The sequence below is a fragment of the Charadrius vociferus genome, unplaced genomic scaffold (genome assembly GCF_000708025.1).
Source record: "Charadrius vociferus isolate BGI_N301 unplaced genomic scaffold, ASM70802v2 scaffold15, whole genome shotgun sequence".
Lineage (NCBI taxonomy): Eukaryota > Metazoa > Chordata > Aves > Charadriiformes > Charadriidae > Charadrius > Charadrius vociferus.
In genome coordinates, this window is record NW_009650064.1 from 6,230,333 (window position 1) to 6,249,112 (window position 18,780).

Below are 18,780 nucleotides of genomic sequence, written 5' to 3' on the forward strand. Positions count from 1 at the left end.
TTGTCAAAGCTCCACTTTGAACACAGCCGTTATTTTCAATAGCACCAACAATCTCTCAGACACCAGCATCAGGCAAATACAGACAACATAGAATAGATTTGCTTCTTCCTGAATCAGCACAATTGGTACAAGGCACTGCTTGGCATAGGAAGTCATAAATAAGAGCAAAACAAGACAATTTCCAAGGTTTGTGACATTTAAGTTTGTAAGTTATGTCACATTTTAACTTATTATATACCATGGTTTGAAAAAGAAGGTGGTCTAAGGGATTAGCCAAAACATCACTGGTTCCATGCGTGCTTACAGGAAAAAACCCACGTAACAACATGTCAATATGAAGCATTAGGAAGTATGGTTGTTAAATTAAGAAAGTACATTTTATTCTCCAATCTTCCACAAAAGTCTAAACTAGACACAACTCAAGTATAAGAAGTTGGAAAATATTCTGATAACATTTGCAATGGTCTATCCCTGCAGAGGAGTGAAAAAACTATTGTCTAGAGAATTCATAGACTGAGGCACATCGCAATTGAAGATATTCAGGCATATTTTATGGCTAGAACAGGATTTTTCTGAGGAACCTCACTACAGACTTCCCCAAAAGCAGCTCCATATGGTTTGAAACACAGATTGCAACACATGGGAAAAACGTTTGGGTCCTTAATCACTACTGTCTTCGTCGTCATCATCATCAGATACATCATTTAAAGATGTCTTAGGTGACTGGCTGTAGGAGTCTGATCTAGTGGACTGACAAGCAGTCATCTCCCCGCTAGAAAGAAGATCATAGCAGAAGTCGCAAATTCGCACAGGCTTGGAAGACTGGCTCGGGAGAAGAAACCTCTTTTCAGAGCAAGGCCCGCAGACAACAAAGCCACACTTGCGACAGTGGTGACGACGGTTGACGGGCGTAAATTTTGCTTTCTGACAGCGCATGCACACAGTTGCTTCTGAGTCTGGTACCCAGACAGCTGCATGTTCATTGCTGGGAGTCTTCCCACTTTTGGAAAGCAAATCAGAAACGCACTTATTTATGTGGTTCATCCACTCAGACTTCTCTGTAGCAGTGGCAGCGTAAACTGCAAAAGACTTTGTTGGTGTCTTGATAAGCCACCCATTCCGTAAGTCTCCCTCATCCTGGATGGAATCAATAGTGACGTTTTCCAGCGGGATTATGTGCTGTTTATTGTATTTCTTCTTCTGGATGACAATGTTACCGTAAACAAGAATGTCATTGAACAGGAAGAACTGCCTCGCTTTGGGCTTCTTCCTACACAGCTTTGTTAGTACACCCTCTCCAATCAGAACACGACCAGGAATAGTCAGAGGTTGACCAGCTGCTCCAAAGCAGTTTTCCACTATACTTATTCTTCTAGTATTTGCCTCGCTGTTTGCCAAGCGATCCACCATCTTTCACAAGTATCCTAAAATTAAAAAAAAAAGTTTGTTGTTAGAACAGGACTGATTCAACAGCAGCTTTCCCCAAGGCAGGTACCAACCCCGCATTTCTTAAAATATTTCACAGAACCCGCTGGCTCAGAGGCACTGACTTGGGCTAGATTTAAATAAGCATTAACACCTAAGAATTTTTAGCAGCCGATTAGTCTTTTTTTCAAAAGCAAAAATGTTCCATCCAGCTGACAGCTATCTTTATCACACAGACAGCACCTACAGCACTCCTCTTGAGAGCCTCTGGCAACAGACTAGGAAGTTTCCTCTCTAGTAAGGTTTCTGCATCCCCATACAATGCTTGTATTTCTCTGTATATCCTCCTGCACCTACTCTCTGGATGGCAAAAGAAAGTATCAACCATCATTCCAAATTCTAATACTGACAGAAACATCAATTTAACTGAGCGGCTTGGAGACCCACATTATTGTTGACATGACAAACAAAAATTGTATAATTTGTGTTCACACAGGAAACCACCATAACTAAGCTCTGTATTGCTCTTTTTTTCAGTACATAAACTTTAAATCACAGGCCAAAACCATGAATCTACCTACTAGAAACATTTTGTGCAGGCCACAGCTTGCACCACCCCCACACACACATACACCTGCTTTCATGGCAAACTGCTGAGCCAGGAGCCGGGACGAGTCATGGGTGGTGGCCCGTAGCCTGCTTGCTGCTGCCTTCTCTTGGCAGGGGCCCCGCAGTCCCTCCCTCCTCAAGCCACATCTGCATCCATCACAATCAGGTGACGCACGCAGGCAGACCAGCACAGAGGACAAGTCACATAGCTCACAACCGCTCCTGCAAACATTAAGTGACTGCACCAGCTGAAAGTTTAGACAAGAAGGCTTCATATCTCAAGAAGAGGTGATGAACCAAAGCGTACGTATTTTTCAACTACAGATTTAAACCACCCCTTGTCCATCCCCAAGTAGCAAATAAGATTTTCTCTTGTAAGGGTAAGATTCCTAAGGCATCCAACGGGGAACTGAAAATAAGAAGTCGCTATAGTGATTCATACCTCGGCAAACCCCTCTTTAGCCTATCTTTTATCCTAGAGCTTCCCAGGCAGAAGTCAGGCAAAGGAAACTCCTGCCAGTCTGATCCAGGTGTGCTCCCCGCAAGCTCCTCCTGAGCACAGCCATGAACCCGAACCATGTGCCTGATGGAGCAGTGAGACAGGCGGCAGAGGCGAGTACTAGAGGCTGACCCATCTCTCAGCACACAGAAGACGGGTGTCTTGTGCCTGCCTTTCCAGCCACCGCAGGGCTGATGCTCACAACACCCTTCGGTACAACCATTGCTTTGAACAAGACCTGAAGGACAGCAGAGTAGGAAATACTCCAGTGCCTACTACCTGCGCTTCCCAACACAATTCCAGTTTGGGAAGTCCTCTATGTTCACCTAGTGTTTCTTTCAGATCTACATTGCATGCCACCAATACAGCATCAGCCTATAACTGAGATGAAACTGGGCTGAAACAAGGCTCAAACTCGATGCTGCTCAGACTCACTCACTCTGCCATAACCCGGTCCAGTCAATCTTCTTCCTATGAATCAAAGCTCAGATACTTCCTTATAAAATAGGAAAGAAGCTTCTTGATAGAAATTTGGTGGCAGAGAAACCTCTCATCAGGCCTCATCTAAGTAAGTGTGTTACCTGTGATTACACAAATCCACATGCCTAATGTTAAGTGTGATTAAAAAATGACTTATAAGTTACTGCTTTGAGAGTTTAATTAGTTTCACACTAAAATAGTTTGACAAGTGGGCTTGCTCAGATATAACTAAACTGACTTCTTTTTTTAAGCTCTGCACACATTATCTTGTATCAAAAGTCTGACACTGAAGACAGAAGAATCTATTAAAGATATTACTCAGCACTACTTTTGACATTTCTTTATGTGCCTTACAGTGTTAGCTACAATATGCGAGTATCATGTTAACCAGTTTTATGGTTAGTGGAATTACAGAGCCATCAAATCTGAAATTATTTTGATCTGCAGAAGGTCAAGACAAAACAAACTACCTTATAAAAAGGGTTCAAGAGATTTAGTTGTGCTGCATCAAGGCACACAAGCAAGTACACCTATGCTATTTCTACCAGGTACCAGTCAAAGAAAAAAAGGCTGACCTCCTCCGTTACCCTGTCTAGTGGCTCTGCATTTGATCAGCTAGAAAGTATTTTCTTAACAGTAAGCTTAAGTAATCTTTGGTGCGAAACAAACATTTCTTTTCATTCTTCAATCAGAATAACCAAGACCACCTTCTTTTACTAAGCTTTCTGAGGACTAAAATGCTTGTCACATCTCTGGAGAGAAGACTGGGAGTCCAAGTGGAAGGAAAAAAACCACACACCCAACAAAAACCCCTTGTTACTTCCATGCCCTTCACCAGCCCTACTTCTCTGAACCATTACTCTTGTCAAGGTTCTCGAAGCTTTGTCCATCATTCCCTCTAAGAGATGCCCACAAGTGAACACTGTACTAAATCCTTCTCAACACCAAACTTAGCTAATACGGTTCTGCTTTGTTTCCTTCTGTGGCGATACCAATTTATGATATCTGCTGCTCTCCCTGCTCTCTTGTGCCATTAGAAAAGCTTCACAGTGAATTAGCTAAGGCTGATCAAGTTGAGAACAAACCAGAAACTTTTAGGTCTCAGGTCGGCAGGATAGCTACAGTGGCTACAGGGGAGGGAGACGATGGAGGGATTGGAAGGGAGGTGCTTAGACAGTGTCTTGCACAGAAAGTACATTGGCTTAAACTGACCAGTAAACAGAGTATTACAGTGTGTTTTTTTTTCTCCCAGAGAACAGTAGAAGACTCAAATTACATCAATACCATTCTTTTTTTTTTGAATGCTATGACTATACAGACATATCCAAAATACACCTTTCAATAGACACCTTATTTCTTTCAAGCATTCCAAGCACAAATACTAACACATACACATGGGGACACACAATACCCACTCTTTACGTGTTTTATTCAGCATTAAGATCTAGCCACCTTCCCCCCCCCATTTTTTTTTTTTTTTTTAAAGTGTACACCTTCTAACTACCTACTACCACAGGGCAAGGAGGCACAACACTGGCACTTGGGAGTGAGGTTTTCAGGCAAGTGATTGGTTTCACTTCCGCGGTAGCCTTGTCTAACACAGCAGTGCCACTCTGCAGAAGTGCTGTTGTCTTGTCCCCACTATCGTCTATCTACCAATGACAAAGTACTGAGGAGAGAATGCAAAAAATAAATCAGGAACTTTTTGATGTATATGTGCTGTAGCTGTAGTCCTAGGCTCAAAAACCAAATTCAGGTGCCTAACTGCTGAAGCCCAGGATTTGGAATGAGGGTTAATTGCCATTAACTGCTAAATAACCATTCCTACCTAACAACATATTAGCAATAAACAGCCTTTGCAAGTGCCAAAGCTGAGCCAACAGCCACTTCAGACTTAGAAAGCAAGGAGTCAGCCACAGGGTCAGTATAAAGTTATTTAGTAATCCTGTGTTCCCTGTGAAGCAGGGAAGGAAATCAGTCAGCAGAGAGCAAAGGGGACAGACCAGAAGAACACACTTTTCTGCAGGTACAAATCAACATGCACTACTTCTAAACTTACACTTTTGTACAAATTATCTGCAAATCACAGCAAGTTAAATGCTTTTCCTGGTTCACAAGGGGGGAAACCCCCCCAAAAAACCCCACAATCATACTGGTGAGTTTCGGTGAAGCAAGCTCTTGGTGTGAAGTTACAGTGACCTGTAGGAAGCACTCACCGCTCCACAACTCCAACCCATCCCTCTCTGTGCTCCCTGCCAATAAACAGCGAACTTGGTTCAAGGTCACTGTGAAAGCTTTCAAAATACAAGTCACTGGGAGAAGAAAACAGGGGGGGGAGAAAATAAAGGTTTTAATTAACTGTTCTCTAGGATGACCTAAGAGAAAACAACTCTAACCAGGATCTTTTAATAATCATCATGGCTTGAAACCAAGACACATGACTCCGGAACTGTGCTGAAAACTGTACTTCCAGCTTGTTGTGAAAATAATCACTTACTGGACTTAAAGCAAGAATCCAGTGCAAGATAAGGACTATTAAGAACGACAAGATAATTGTATCTCCTCTGGATTGAAACTTTTGTCTATAACATTCAACAAATTCTCACCTACCAGCCTCAACTAATGTAGTAAAAGCCAAAGACTGCTGACAGATTATTCCACCTTTCCAGGGCATGAATTGTATTTTGCCACACTAATAGATTCACCTCATTCACCTTCACTAGCCTTTTCCAAGAAAGGAAGGAAGTTCAGAAATGGAAAATGAGAAACTACCTGGAAAGTACCATGATTATGAACAATAATGAAATGTAGAAAAAATAGACCAGAAATACAAAAGAGTCATCTGAAGGCACAAGAGCTAAAGTTCAGAGAAGAGGTGCACCTCTTCTTCTCATGAGCACACAGACCAAGGAGATGTTAAATTAAAATATTGTCTGGACACACAAAGGAACTTTTAACACTAAGATGTCACACTCCAAAAGCTATGCAAGGTTATCAATTACCAGACTTTTAAAGTTACAACAATCTTTTCTTAAAGCATATTCAGATGTATTGCAAAAGATAATATCATACCCTGGAACTGGGTGGTGATATCCTCCTCTCTGCCAGCTAAAACCTTCTTCTGAAGTATCTACTGTTCGCCTCCATAAGAAGCAGATACCAGATTACTGTCCTCAAGATGCAGGATCTCAAGACCTGATTAAACAAAGCAATTCCCAAGTGATGACAAATTGCTGAAAACATATCCCAAATCTTGCCCAAGGCAAGTGAGGAATAAACCAGAACCATGGGCTTCAAAATGACAGGCTAGACAGCTCCACTTAAGGGGAGAGTAGGAGCCATCTTATACACAGTCTTGGTTTATGGATGCTCTGAAGTCACAAACCTCAAAGCTCAAACTTAACACACTTGACTCTAGTTTCACACTTTTTGCACACAAACTCCCGAAGGTCCCCAGGCCCTTGTGCAAGGACGACTCCATTTGTCTATAAGGACCATCCATCCATCACATCAGATTCATTTTGTGTCCAGACTGCAGTGCAGTACTAGCTGCTAGTCAAAACATCACAAAAATAAACAGATCACCTTGTAAGGAAAATTAGCTACACAGAGATGCACCATGAGCAGGGTTTAGCAGAATTTCCAAATAAATAAATCTCAACTCTCAAAATGCTGCAATACCTTCAGTTTGTCCTCCTCACACATGCTCTCAGTAAGCCCATTTCACAATGAAGGTGCTGGGAAAAGACTTTTATCTCTGTAGCATAATATGCTATTTAAAGGTGAGAAATACTTCATGACACGGAAAGCCCCAACTCCTCTACGATATGCAGAACTGTCTTCAACACTAAGTTACTGCTACTTTTACTCACAAGAAGCTTCTACTGAAATAACAATTCTGTTATCAAGATATCAAGATCTTCTCACTCCCCCATTTCATTCGTTTTACATTTTTATCCTGTCGGTGAGAACAGTCATCTTCAAAGTGAGCAAACGTAGATATTACCGAAGCCTTTGAAGAACTAAGAAGTTACCCACTTACCTGAAACACAACCCGTGTTGAGGAAGTAACATATTTGCTATAGTTATTAACATTCCAGACTACTGCAGCAGGAAAATAACTCTGTTAGGGTTGCTGTGCACTGACAAGTCACTTCCCACGTAATCGTTTCATTCTGCCACTGTATCCTGGTGACCAAACCGATGATCTCCCAGGACTGCATGCTTCTACAGGTCTCATTTAAAATAGGAGAATGTTTATTTAATATGCTAGCTCTGCTCTTGATAGAGGACAGACTAAACTGCAGAGAAGAGAAGCTGTAGTTGAAGACAGACATAAGGTGTCAACTAAAAAGAAAGCAACCCCGACTGACATAGCTACGCCTAATTCAACACTGCCAGAAAAGTCTTCTACGACTGCATTAGCACTGTAGCAGCTGGTATGATCACCACAGAGCAGAACCACAGATAACACAAAGGTGCTGGAGGGGAGAAACAAGATGAAGAAAAGCTATTATGGCACAGTGATGCAACCTGCACACAGCCCAGCTCAGCACGTAGCACTGCCACGACCAGCGCTCCCTTTAGACTGCAGGACAGGCACAAAAGATGTGCAGAAGAGGGACACAACCCAAATTCCCAAGTTTCTTCAGCAATACAGCAGAATTGGCAGTGCTGCATTACTTTCTGGCCTGGGCAAGAACAAGTCTTGTCTAATACACAGTCCCTGCTAACAAGCGTTAATTAATAAGCATCTAATTTTTAGCATTATTTTTCTTCAACGCTCCTTCAAGGGAGGAAAATGCTACTGGCCTTGCCATAATTGCCAGTTCATTTATCATCATCTTTACAATTAGCAATTAGACTGTTAACAGTTACATTTAACACATTGCATTAATACACACCAGGCAGTCCAGATTTCTCAGAGCCATGGTATCAGGATGCAAGCAGTTCATCCATTACTACATACATTCACAGTTACGGTGACAGCTTTAAAGGGGAAGGGGGGGGAGGGGGGGGGAAGGCAGGGAGAAGTGTATTTAAGCTGCTGGGAAAAGTACAAAAGCTCAAAACTAACCACACAGAGGCCCATCTAGTCCTAAAGCAGCAGATCCTGGATGTTTCCAAGCCAGATTCAATAACACAAGCCAAATAAAAAAAAAAGTCTCTAACCACAGTATCTCATCACACCGTTAGAACAGATGAAATGAGATCTAGATATTGTTGTAGTGAAGCAAACAGACAACAGAGAAGAGAAGACTCGGAAATGGAGGAATACAAAAGCAATAAAGAAGGTCGAAATAGCAGACTAAATGAAAGCACATTATACCTTGCCACCCAATAAACTTGTGAATTATCCAGCTGTCATACAGAACCCTTGTTCTCACATCTGCATTTGCACATACTATGTTCCACAACGTATGTTCAAACTAACCCATCTTCCTTTTTGCCTAAGGGCAACATATATGTTTCATAATAAAAGTTTGTTTAGAGTCACTTAATAAAAGGCAAAAGTTAAAGGTTTTATCACATCTGACTCCACAACTTGAAGGCTTCGAATAAAAGAGATTTCAAGTAGAACTGAATCTTGTTTTATTACACTCAATCACACAAGTTAAACACACATGAAAAGTACAGAAGATCAATGAAACTTTTACAAGATAGAATCAAGTAAGGTGTAAACCTAAGATGGACAAGTACTATCTGCAGACAAGATATTTAATGTGCATTAAAGGACTGGTTTGTAAGATGACTCATCTTTTGGATCTACAGAGGAAAACATCACACTCTCCTTAAAAAGAGTTCATCAGGCAGAATCAGTCATTTAGCACAGTTATGTATTTTTTTAGTAACAGGTTTCAAATAATTGTTATACTTTATATGATAATATCAGACTCATTCAGCTTTCCTCTTGCACTTTACCTATGCAAGGAAGACATGGCAATTTGACTTACAATTGAATAAACACAATCAATTAATTTACCCAGAACCCTCATACATCCTTCTGATTTAAAGCTCTGTCTGAAGTGGTAACATCACTACTTCTTGTGGGCAAACAACTTTCAGCTATGAAGGCATCTCAGAACAGTACTCTAATCTCTACTAATATTAGATGTATTGCTCTTAAGACCAACACTTGACTTTTTGCACCACTGCCAACTAAAGCACAGTGTAAACTTCTGAAGTGCAACCTGTTTAAGGAAGCTTATCAATGTCTAATGCTTTGTCAATTGCTGAACTAAACACATGCACAGCAGATATTCTCAGTTTCTGATACAGGTCAGAAATCAGCATAAATTTTAAATCTTATTTTGACCTCACTAGTTCCACCTCCTACACAGCCTCCTTCAATACATACAGAGAAGGATGATACTGTCTCTTGTCCTGAATGTTTCACTGTGTCATCTTTGTTGGCAAAATTAAGCTTTCCATGCACTTAGATCTGATTAGCTGTAATCAGACTCCAAGTGTTCATGCACAAGTCAGCACCACCTGTCAAGGACCATAAAGGTAATAACAAGAGCTGGATTAAAGATGATACAGAAATACCAGCAAGAGGTATTTAATTAAACCTCATTTCTATCACCCAGTACATAGAATGAGATATTGAGGAAAATGAAGATTTAAGTATCCATTAACCCATCTATGAGTTCATTAATATTTCATTCTATACTTTAGTTACTTAAATACATCTGTAACAGTTAACTGCAGGGTTTTTTAATATTAATTATATATTTCCATTATTTGCCAGTTGCTTTTTACGGAACAGTAAAAGAACAATTTGACCATAAAGTTAAGTGAAATTAAAAGAAATTTCACCCCAAAAATGCTATGTTAAGAGGAGATACGAGTATGACAAATACTTTCTAAAGGTCTTTATCACTGCTAAGAGCTGACATGACAGTAGCAACTAAATGCTTGTACTATGCTGGAGCTAGCTGTCCTGGATGCTATTTAAAATATAAGACAACTGTCACTTAAAGAGAAATACAGCCTACTAACAAGCAGTTATCTGATAATTCTCTTCACAAAAGTATTCCCAAAACTGCTGTATTTAATAAAACTTGCTTCTCTTGCTATTGCTCCTGTACCCAGCTGCTAAGGACACAGAGGATAACCCTGATGGTATCTGAAAGATATGAGTATCAAGAATGACAGAAAGATACATCACGATACTGCAAAGAAATAAGAAGGACCAAGAGATTAAAGAAACTATATCAAGGTAGAGATGACAGCAGAAAAGGAGTCAATAAGATCCCTCTGAACTTCTTCAACATATTCTTTATCCAGAATCTCTTTTTGACTAATCTGGTTAATGGCTGCAGCATTCAGAAAGGTACAGGTAGCAGAACAGAAAGTTTGAATTGATTTACCGACATAAAAAAAAAAAATTACCTTTTCCTTAAGGCAATGTATGCTGTTGCCTCTTTGCGCAATTTTTCACACCCTTATTAATTATTGGCATTCAATAAAGTCAAAAAAGCAGCAAGAGAAAACACCGGAAAAGGGTGGTGGCAATACCAAGGCTGCTTCAGATTACTCTAAAGAAGCAAAGATGATTGTGAAATTTTCATCCAAACACTACAGAGAAAACATAGCATAAGCATCAATCAATACTACACTGGCAGGAAAGTACAATAGATGACACTGTGGACCTCTCCCAAGTCTCATTTCTATAATTCCCAGTGTAATGTTTTCTACATGAGTGTGATTTTTTATTTTTTCTTCCCCACTGTGAAGACATGGCTTCCTGCATTGCGCAAGCCTGTGGAGCAATGGCTGCGGTGTGGGGAAACACAGAGGAGCTAACTCACTCCCTTTACTGGTATATCCAGTACGAACCAGCAGCCTTAACCGTTCATTTGTCTCAACCTGTTGGCTGATGTTCTGGCATCGGCCACAGACTCACAGAAACCATGCTGGAAACACGTTAACAGCAGCCACATTACTTCATACTGTGCGACCTGTGAATACTCTGCCTTGCCAATATTTTAGAAGTCTTTAGATTATTTCAGTCCAGCATTTAGCCATGTCCAAATACATCATGAAAGCAAATCCACACAGCTGTCTAGTCAGATGTCATCATAAACCTGTAATTACCATAATAATCCGGACAGATCTGTTTGGGTGTTATTTTTTAAAATGCTGCAAATGACTGTCACAAGTCTAGTCCCACTAAAACTTTTCTTGAAGGTACAACATAAAAATACCTATTTTAACTGCCTACCATCTTGCAGTTTAGTAATTCTTTCAACACATTCCAGTTAATTTTAGTATACTCTAATTCCCAGATTACAAGGAAGCATTACCATTTCACTTTAATTGACCAGTGAGAATTGCTCATAGAAAATAATTGATTCTAAATGAACAACAACAAAAAAAACTTTATTATCAAACCTGTATGGCAAGGGTGTTACTCTTCAAATTTGCAATAGCCAGTATCCAACTGAGCTAGGAATGCCTAGAAAGGCCAATTCCACTTTGGGGATGGAGATCATTTCTAAGTGGATCTTTCAAGATGTATGACCTTACATTCCCCAACCCACTCAGAAGCTAGTTTGGGTACACAAAGCTATTTTTAACGAAAGACCTAAGCTACTGCCAAGCAGCATATGTATTAGCACAGCAAGAGCAAAACAATGCCGGTTTACTATCCAGGCTACTCTGCTGAACAGTTAGCACACTGCCGGAGCTGCTGTATGCAGGCAAACCCATCCGAGTTCTGCTCATTAGCTTCTCATGAGGTTTGGTATTTAACACAATAAACCTCAGCTGAAAAGAGAACACCAATTTGACCTGCTTGTGAACAGAAAGACTAGCTCCCACGTCCCGAATGAGTTATAATGCTAAATAATTATAGAGGAGACACGAGGAGAACAAATGCATGGGGAAGCGAGCTGCCCCACCAGACGAGTTTGGCCAGTTTGCAGCCCGCCCTGCACGAAGGGTGAGAATAACCACCTTGGCCATAAAGCCACGTGCCGTAATGCCAGCACCCCTGCTCCAAGCAAGAAACATGTGGCACCCATTAAAGAGATACAGAAATCCAGAATTGCCAAGTCCCAAATCTGTTCCCACTACATTCACCCACTTGGCAGTAACAGAAAATATGAAAGATGGAAACCCAAACAGTGCCACAGGGAAGTACCTGATGAGGAGAGCCTCAATCCACTCCTAGAGCAACTGGAACTGGTTGTGTTTCCCTTTTGTCCCCAACTTCAGTGGGACAAGTCCCTGAATGCCTCTTAGGGGAGAAGAGACCTTACTGCAGAAGCCCAGGAGCAACATTCTTGTAAGAGATCCAGCTTTTTTAATGAAATCAGCTGCTTATTACCACTGTCAGGCTTCTATTTATAATAAGCCATGGAAGCTTATATTGTTTTTGTCTCCTGGCATGACAGAGACAGAGCTGCTGCTGGAAAGAAATACGCAGTTCTCCATCCACCACCGAGGGTTGGAGCAACAAAGGGAGCAACTTCCTAAACTGGTTTCATCTCCACGTCCTTACCCGTCTGCGCTCCCCGAGCGCGGGTACAGGCTTACATGGCTCTGAACAACACTCATGAAACACAGTACTGCTGCCATTTAGATGAGAAAATTCTTAATGCCTTTCAAGATGCGAAAAAGGAGGTAGCCAGCACATAAGCACATTCATGCGGAAACCAGGTAATGGCTAGAATTAAACGAATCTTTAAAAAAAAAAAAAAAAACCAAAAACCAACAACCAACAGCAGCAACAAAAAAAAACAGCCCAAGCTACACAGCCACGCAACCCTGAAAGCCTGAGTTCTGCAGAGGTGAACAGGCAAGCCCGACCCACCAGGAACAGCGTTTCCAATTTGACTTCACACTCATCTGTCAAAGCACAGAAAGCAACATCCAGGCAGCTATGGGCATATCAAATACTTGCAGATGTCAGCATACTGAGAGGAGTATAAGTAAAAAGGCTGAGGTTTTGTATGTTTATATCTAAAATGTGTATATATACATAAACTGCATGTTTATAAACTATGTAACACACATGCCCTTTTAAATTAATCAACAAACAATTAACTGGGGAAAAAAAGCCCAATATTCAGATCAAATCTTTTCTGTCATGGGAAAATAGCCTATTATTTCAACTTTGCATTTGCATGTGTTTAAGAACACTAGCAGTGGTTAACTTAGCCTCTGAAGCCAGCAAACCACATTTTTCATCTTAATCAAAGCACTGGGAACATACACCAGAACACGCTTTCAAAACCAGCTTCCACAGATCTTGAGCCCAAAAAAGTTCAGGCTCCTTCCAAAGTTCTCCGCAGCCCTGAGTAGCTAAAAGCCATTAGAAGAACAGCAGACAACAGACCAACACCTTAGAAACGTGCCAGAAGAGTCAAGGGACAGGAGCCTGGGATCCTGCTCCGGCTCAGGAAGCTCCGTCAGACACAAACCCTGGGTGAGCCTAAAGGATCAGTCAACCAGGCTGTGATACCAAACACTGGAATAGGTTTTTCTGTTTACAATTTAATGTTTCCCTACTCCAATTGTTTAGCTGTTCGAAGAGTCTCTCCCAGCAAATGTTATTTTCCAGTTTGGCAGCAGTGACTTACCCCTCCCTTCCAGGCTGCCTGGACAGGCGCCGGTGTGCCCTTCCCATCCGAGACGCTGCCTGTGAAAGAACCGCTTAACTGATGACAGCCCTCTCCGGCAGAACCGGGAACATCCATCTGGACCAGCGCATAACTTGACATATACAAATACTACCGTGCTTAACATTAAACGGACATTGGGTGAGGGATTAAAAAAAAAAAAAAAAAAAAATCAAAAGGATCTGACCAATTTCAAAGCAAGCCAGATCCTGCCTTAAGTTTTGCCAGCCCCACACAAAGAGAATCCACAGTGCCAACATACCTTTTAAATCTTGAAATTGACAGACTTCTTTAAATTCTCTCGGGGAGGGGACACAGCACCATTACTACAGAAAAAAACAGATCCACATACAGCTGTTCTACAAGAAGCATTGCTAAATCCATCTTGCAAGCCAAAAAACAGATTGGTTGTGTGGGTTGTTGTTGTTATGGATTATTGTATTTAGAGTGCACATGAAGGCAACTTGCTGACTTCTAGGTAGACCATCTCCCAGTCAACGTGAAAAAGAGGATTTGGTCTTCAGTGACTGAAATAAACAGTATTTGCCAGCAAGCTTCTTGCAGCTTCTTTAACCTACAAGTGGAGAACATTTACAGAAGGATTTCCAATGTATCTCTTATACACAAGTGTACACTAAAAATAGCACCTCCTAGATTTCAGAGTACCTGCATGTTTTAGCATTTGAGAACTACCAGAACATCTACATGTTCAAACGAGCTTCCTCAAATTAAAAGAATTTATTTTCCCTTTCTTTATGAATGCACACCTATGACACCTGACTTTGATCACTGGCCTATGTCTTTTTACTACACACAGGTACTTAAAACAGCCAATGTAAAAAAAAAAAACAAACCCGTTTTCTGCTTTAAGTTTTCTTTAGTTTACTTTTATTACCGTTATGAAAGAAGCTACCAAATTTTACTAACACAGCAACAGGGACTAGATTACGTGTAATTGATTATAGCATGACCAAGCTATAGAAAGAGTTACCAAGTAGTCAAAGCTAGGCAAGAGCCATTAACTTCCTACAAATTACTGCAAAACAGAAGGACTTTTACTTTTAGCCAGCCGTGTTTTAAAACAGAGCAAAGTTTTCCTATGCAGTCTCACAATTTGTAAGCACAGCAGCATAACCACACCATCACTGTTTCATTTTTTATTATATCAGAATTCTTTGTTTTCACATGCACGTGTCCTTTAAATTCACATATTCTGTTACAGGAAAAGAATCTGCATGACAAAGAGGTTTCTCTTACCAGCTCAGTAATTCCAAGCATTTCCACAAAACTAAACAAGATACAAGCTAAGTAACAACACTCAAACTCCTTTTCTGAGCAGGTGCAACCACCCCAACTCTCTGCTGCTCTTGACCTAAGTATGTTAAGAAATCTCCGCTTTAAGCAGCTACCCTAATACTATATTATACTTTAGAAATACTTTCAGGAGGCCAGGCAGCTGGCCACTACCTAACATAGTCAGACAAAGCACTGCTGCAGTACATTTTCAATATTATACTAGGAAAAAAGAGTATTCAGACATACCTAGTTACTTAAAATTCTTAACTCAAAAAAAAAAAAAAGGGTAAGCAAAACAATTTCTACCACTTGTTCACCAGCTAGAACACACTAAGGGCAAGTATGTCTGGCTGCAGGGAATCTTTTTCCTACAGTTTAAACCTCCTGAAAGAAGTTGCTCAAATTGCTACCAAAAATGGCTCAAGCCCCAGTAACCATCCACCCAGCAGGGCTGCCATCACGCTGCAAACCACCAGCCCAGCAGAAAACAGGGGCTTTCAGACAGCCAAAAGATGTCTTGGGGCTTGGAATCAAACCCCATGTTGCGATTTTTGGGAAGATTGACAACAATGAAGTGTTGCAATCATGGACCTGTCACTGTCGCGTCCCAGCAATATTTAAAATTTATTTATCCAGCAATATTTAAAATACATAAGCCAAGCACTGAACTGCTGTTTCTTGAGCAAGGGACATAAGTCCTTTTTTATACAGCATGCTGCTACCTAGTGACATATGGGTGGACGGTGAAGGTCTAGAAAAATCAAAATCTGACAGGTATCAGACCAAAGCCAAACGGAAAACTTTAACAATGATACCGTAAATAGAATTTGTCAGTTGTCAATGTCACTGGCTTTTCAGCTATAACTTGTGTGTTAAAAGGGCAGTTCACCTGCCTCCATGCTGCTAACCTAGATCAGAACGGAGGGGGGAGAGGGGCAGAGGAGAAAAAAATTAAGGAAAAAAAAAAAAAAAAATCACTGTCACACACAGCTTTCAGAAGCACACTGAAAAATCAGTCTCAGAAGTTTTACATTACCAAGTGTTGATAGCGAAGTCAGAAGAAATTTAAAGGAGAAGAAGGGAAAAAAGAGGGAGTCATTTCCTGAAAGAACCCCGTAATCACCGCAGCTTACTGTAGGTGGCCTGCCTGGGAAATGCACTCACTGGCCTTTTTCCCTTTTACTGCTTGTCAAATGTGTTTGATGCATTTTAAAGTTATACGGAAAGCACTTGGAGTACAGACATTAGAGCACTCAGCACAACCCAGTCCTCCGAGTGCAATAAACAGCGTCCAGAATACCACAGGGGCTCGCGGTCCACATGATTCTCATCCAACAAGCCATTTTCTGTTGCTCTCAGGCCCTTATTGCTGCAGCAAAGATGACATGATCTGGAGCAAACTTTGAACACTGCACAGAGGTTTGCACCAAAGTTAACCTGCCCAGCTTACTGTTCCGAGAAAGATGCTATCCGACAACCTGAACAGCAGCGTGTACAGTACACTCTTTAATATTAATTTGCATTAACAAATTATACGTACACTTTAGAAATGCAAATATCAAAGAACATGCTGTAACTTTTCCTTTTGCAGAAGGCATACTAAGTACTTAAAAGCAAAACGGTTACCTCTAGATGATATGTTTGAGGTACAAGAGGTATCTAGTGAAAGCTAAAGATACTGATAGAAAGATACATCACTATCTAGCAACCTTCCTGTATCTGTTTGAACCAGTACAACTTCTCGAGAGATTGCATCTTAACACAGTAACTGACTGGTTGCATGTCATCTCATTACATTCAGGAAGGAGGGAGGTGGATGTAGGGAGAACATTCCTGTATTTGAAATCCTTAACTGTCAACTATTTTTTCTTCTTTTACATTTATACAAAATGCCAAAATCCTGCTATATTATATACAGAATACTATTAACACTTTTATTCTAAAACACAAGAATGCAAAGAAAAAAAAACTGAAAAAAGGCAATGTCTTCAAAATAATTTTTTTAATCCTTAAGTTATTTATCATCACTAGTGAGTTAAAAAAAAGCATCTTTACATCAAAGGCAGTTAGCACTCTTACCTATTTATATAACTTTAGAAAGCCAAAGTAAACATACGAGTACATTTTTGACTAGGTAATACTAAAGTGTCAGGCTGAAAAACATGAAGTACTCTTCTGTTCAATAACACTTATGTGCAGTAGTATTTATTTTCATAAAAGGAGAATCTTTGTCCTACAACTCTCAGTCAGCCACTTCTCATGCAAGTAGACTTATTTGTTTCAACAGAACTACTCATGCAGCCCAGAATTTGCAGGACTCTACTTGCTAACACAGTTGTCATCTCATCTTATAGCTTATGACAATGCTAAAATAATCTTTAGTATGGTAAACATGTTCTACCACACCTAAAGAGTAGCTTTTCACCCCCCTCAACTGTAAAAACAAGTCCTCCACTAAACCATGAAAACAAAAGTTATTCTACAACATCCAAATTTGCATTTACTGCATAGGGAGAAAGTATTAAACAAGTATTTCAAAAGCCTATTTTTGCATCTTAATTATTCTCTTCCGGAACAATCCCAATTATCACACTTCCATCAAATTACTCAATTAATCCTTGAAAGTAGTAAAATACATACATACAAGCATCACTCATCATTAAAAAAAAAAAAGTCACAAAAACTAAATGGAAAAGTAAGCTTGACTATTAACAGAGCTTGGAATAAGTCACAAACATACCTTTAAAACCCAATGGAGTACAGAACAAGGTTTAATTCCTTAATACACAAATCAAAACATTAACTAACTTTCTTGCCTACCAAGAAACTTATCCATCCTTAACATCGGGGTTTCTTGATTTGACATCTCCTGCTTATATATGGCCTCTAGGAACAAAAACTTTCATGTTGTTTGTTAGTTTGACCACCACTTCTAACATTTTAGCTAACACTTTTTCAGAAAATTCTGCCTGCAAGTATTAGAAATCTCAACTCTCCCTCATCCACATGCCACGCTTTGACCCTAGGCTTTCACTTCAACACCTCTAGCCTTCTTTAGTGAAGAAAAGTCACCAAAAGACAATGCAAATGCAACAAACCTGTACCCTGCCTTTACTGCCCTTACTTGGCAAGGTAAGTGAGACATGCCAAGCTCCATCATATCATGCCTCACCTGAAATTGCAGATCCGTCTCTCTTTACTATGCTGACTCAGGAGAGGTAAAACCTTCCCACATCCACTATCAACAACAGTGGAACCTAAAAGTCACAATGCTGTTTTAATATAACAACCCTTTTACCGATAATTTCTGCAAAATAATGGGCTTCAGCATGTTACAGGTATATCTTCTGTTCATCCAGGGACATACGCAATACTAGAGTTAAGTCTCAGCCCATAATTTAAAGGAAACAATGCAGCTCTTGCTAAATAACAATTTCATCACTGCATCTAACAAGAACTTGCTTCTAGGTGAAAAGACACTACTCCCTTTCTTTTTAGATGGTATGACAGAGGAAACTGATCCCACTTCCCCAGCTCCAAATTTCTACGCACCAGTTTTCATTTAGCATTTAAGGGACTTCCTCTGTGTGGGTGTCTATGCAGGGCAGAACTCACACACTCCAAAAGGCACATGGCCAATTTGCATTCAGAAGCAAGAATCTGGGACTCGGGCACACAACACTTCACTTTTACTGCTGTTTTCAACATAAGTAACACAGCCCTCATACAACTGGGAAAAATGTTATTTAACAAACTCAGATGATATACATAACATTTAACTACAGTAGGATTCTTATTTGTCACTTGATTAGTCAACAGTATTTACTTGTTAAACTATATAAT

General features: G+C 40.3%; 1 protein-coding gene across 1 annotated transcript; it reads right to left on the reverse strand.

Moving 5' to 3' along the window:
• Window positions 1-435: 435 nt before the first annotated feature.
• Window positions 436-1,422, reverse strand: PLEKHF2 (pleckstrin homology domain containing, family F (with FYVE domain) member 2). The gene has a single exon (XM_009891838.1). The coding sequence runs from the start codon at window positions 1,408-1,410 to the stop codon at window positions 661-663; it is 750 nt and encodes a 249-aa protein (XP_009890140.1). The 5' UTR covers window positions 1,411-1,422; the 3' UTR covers window positions 436-660.
• Between the last annotated feature and the right edge of the window lie 17,358 nt (window positions 1,423-18,780).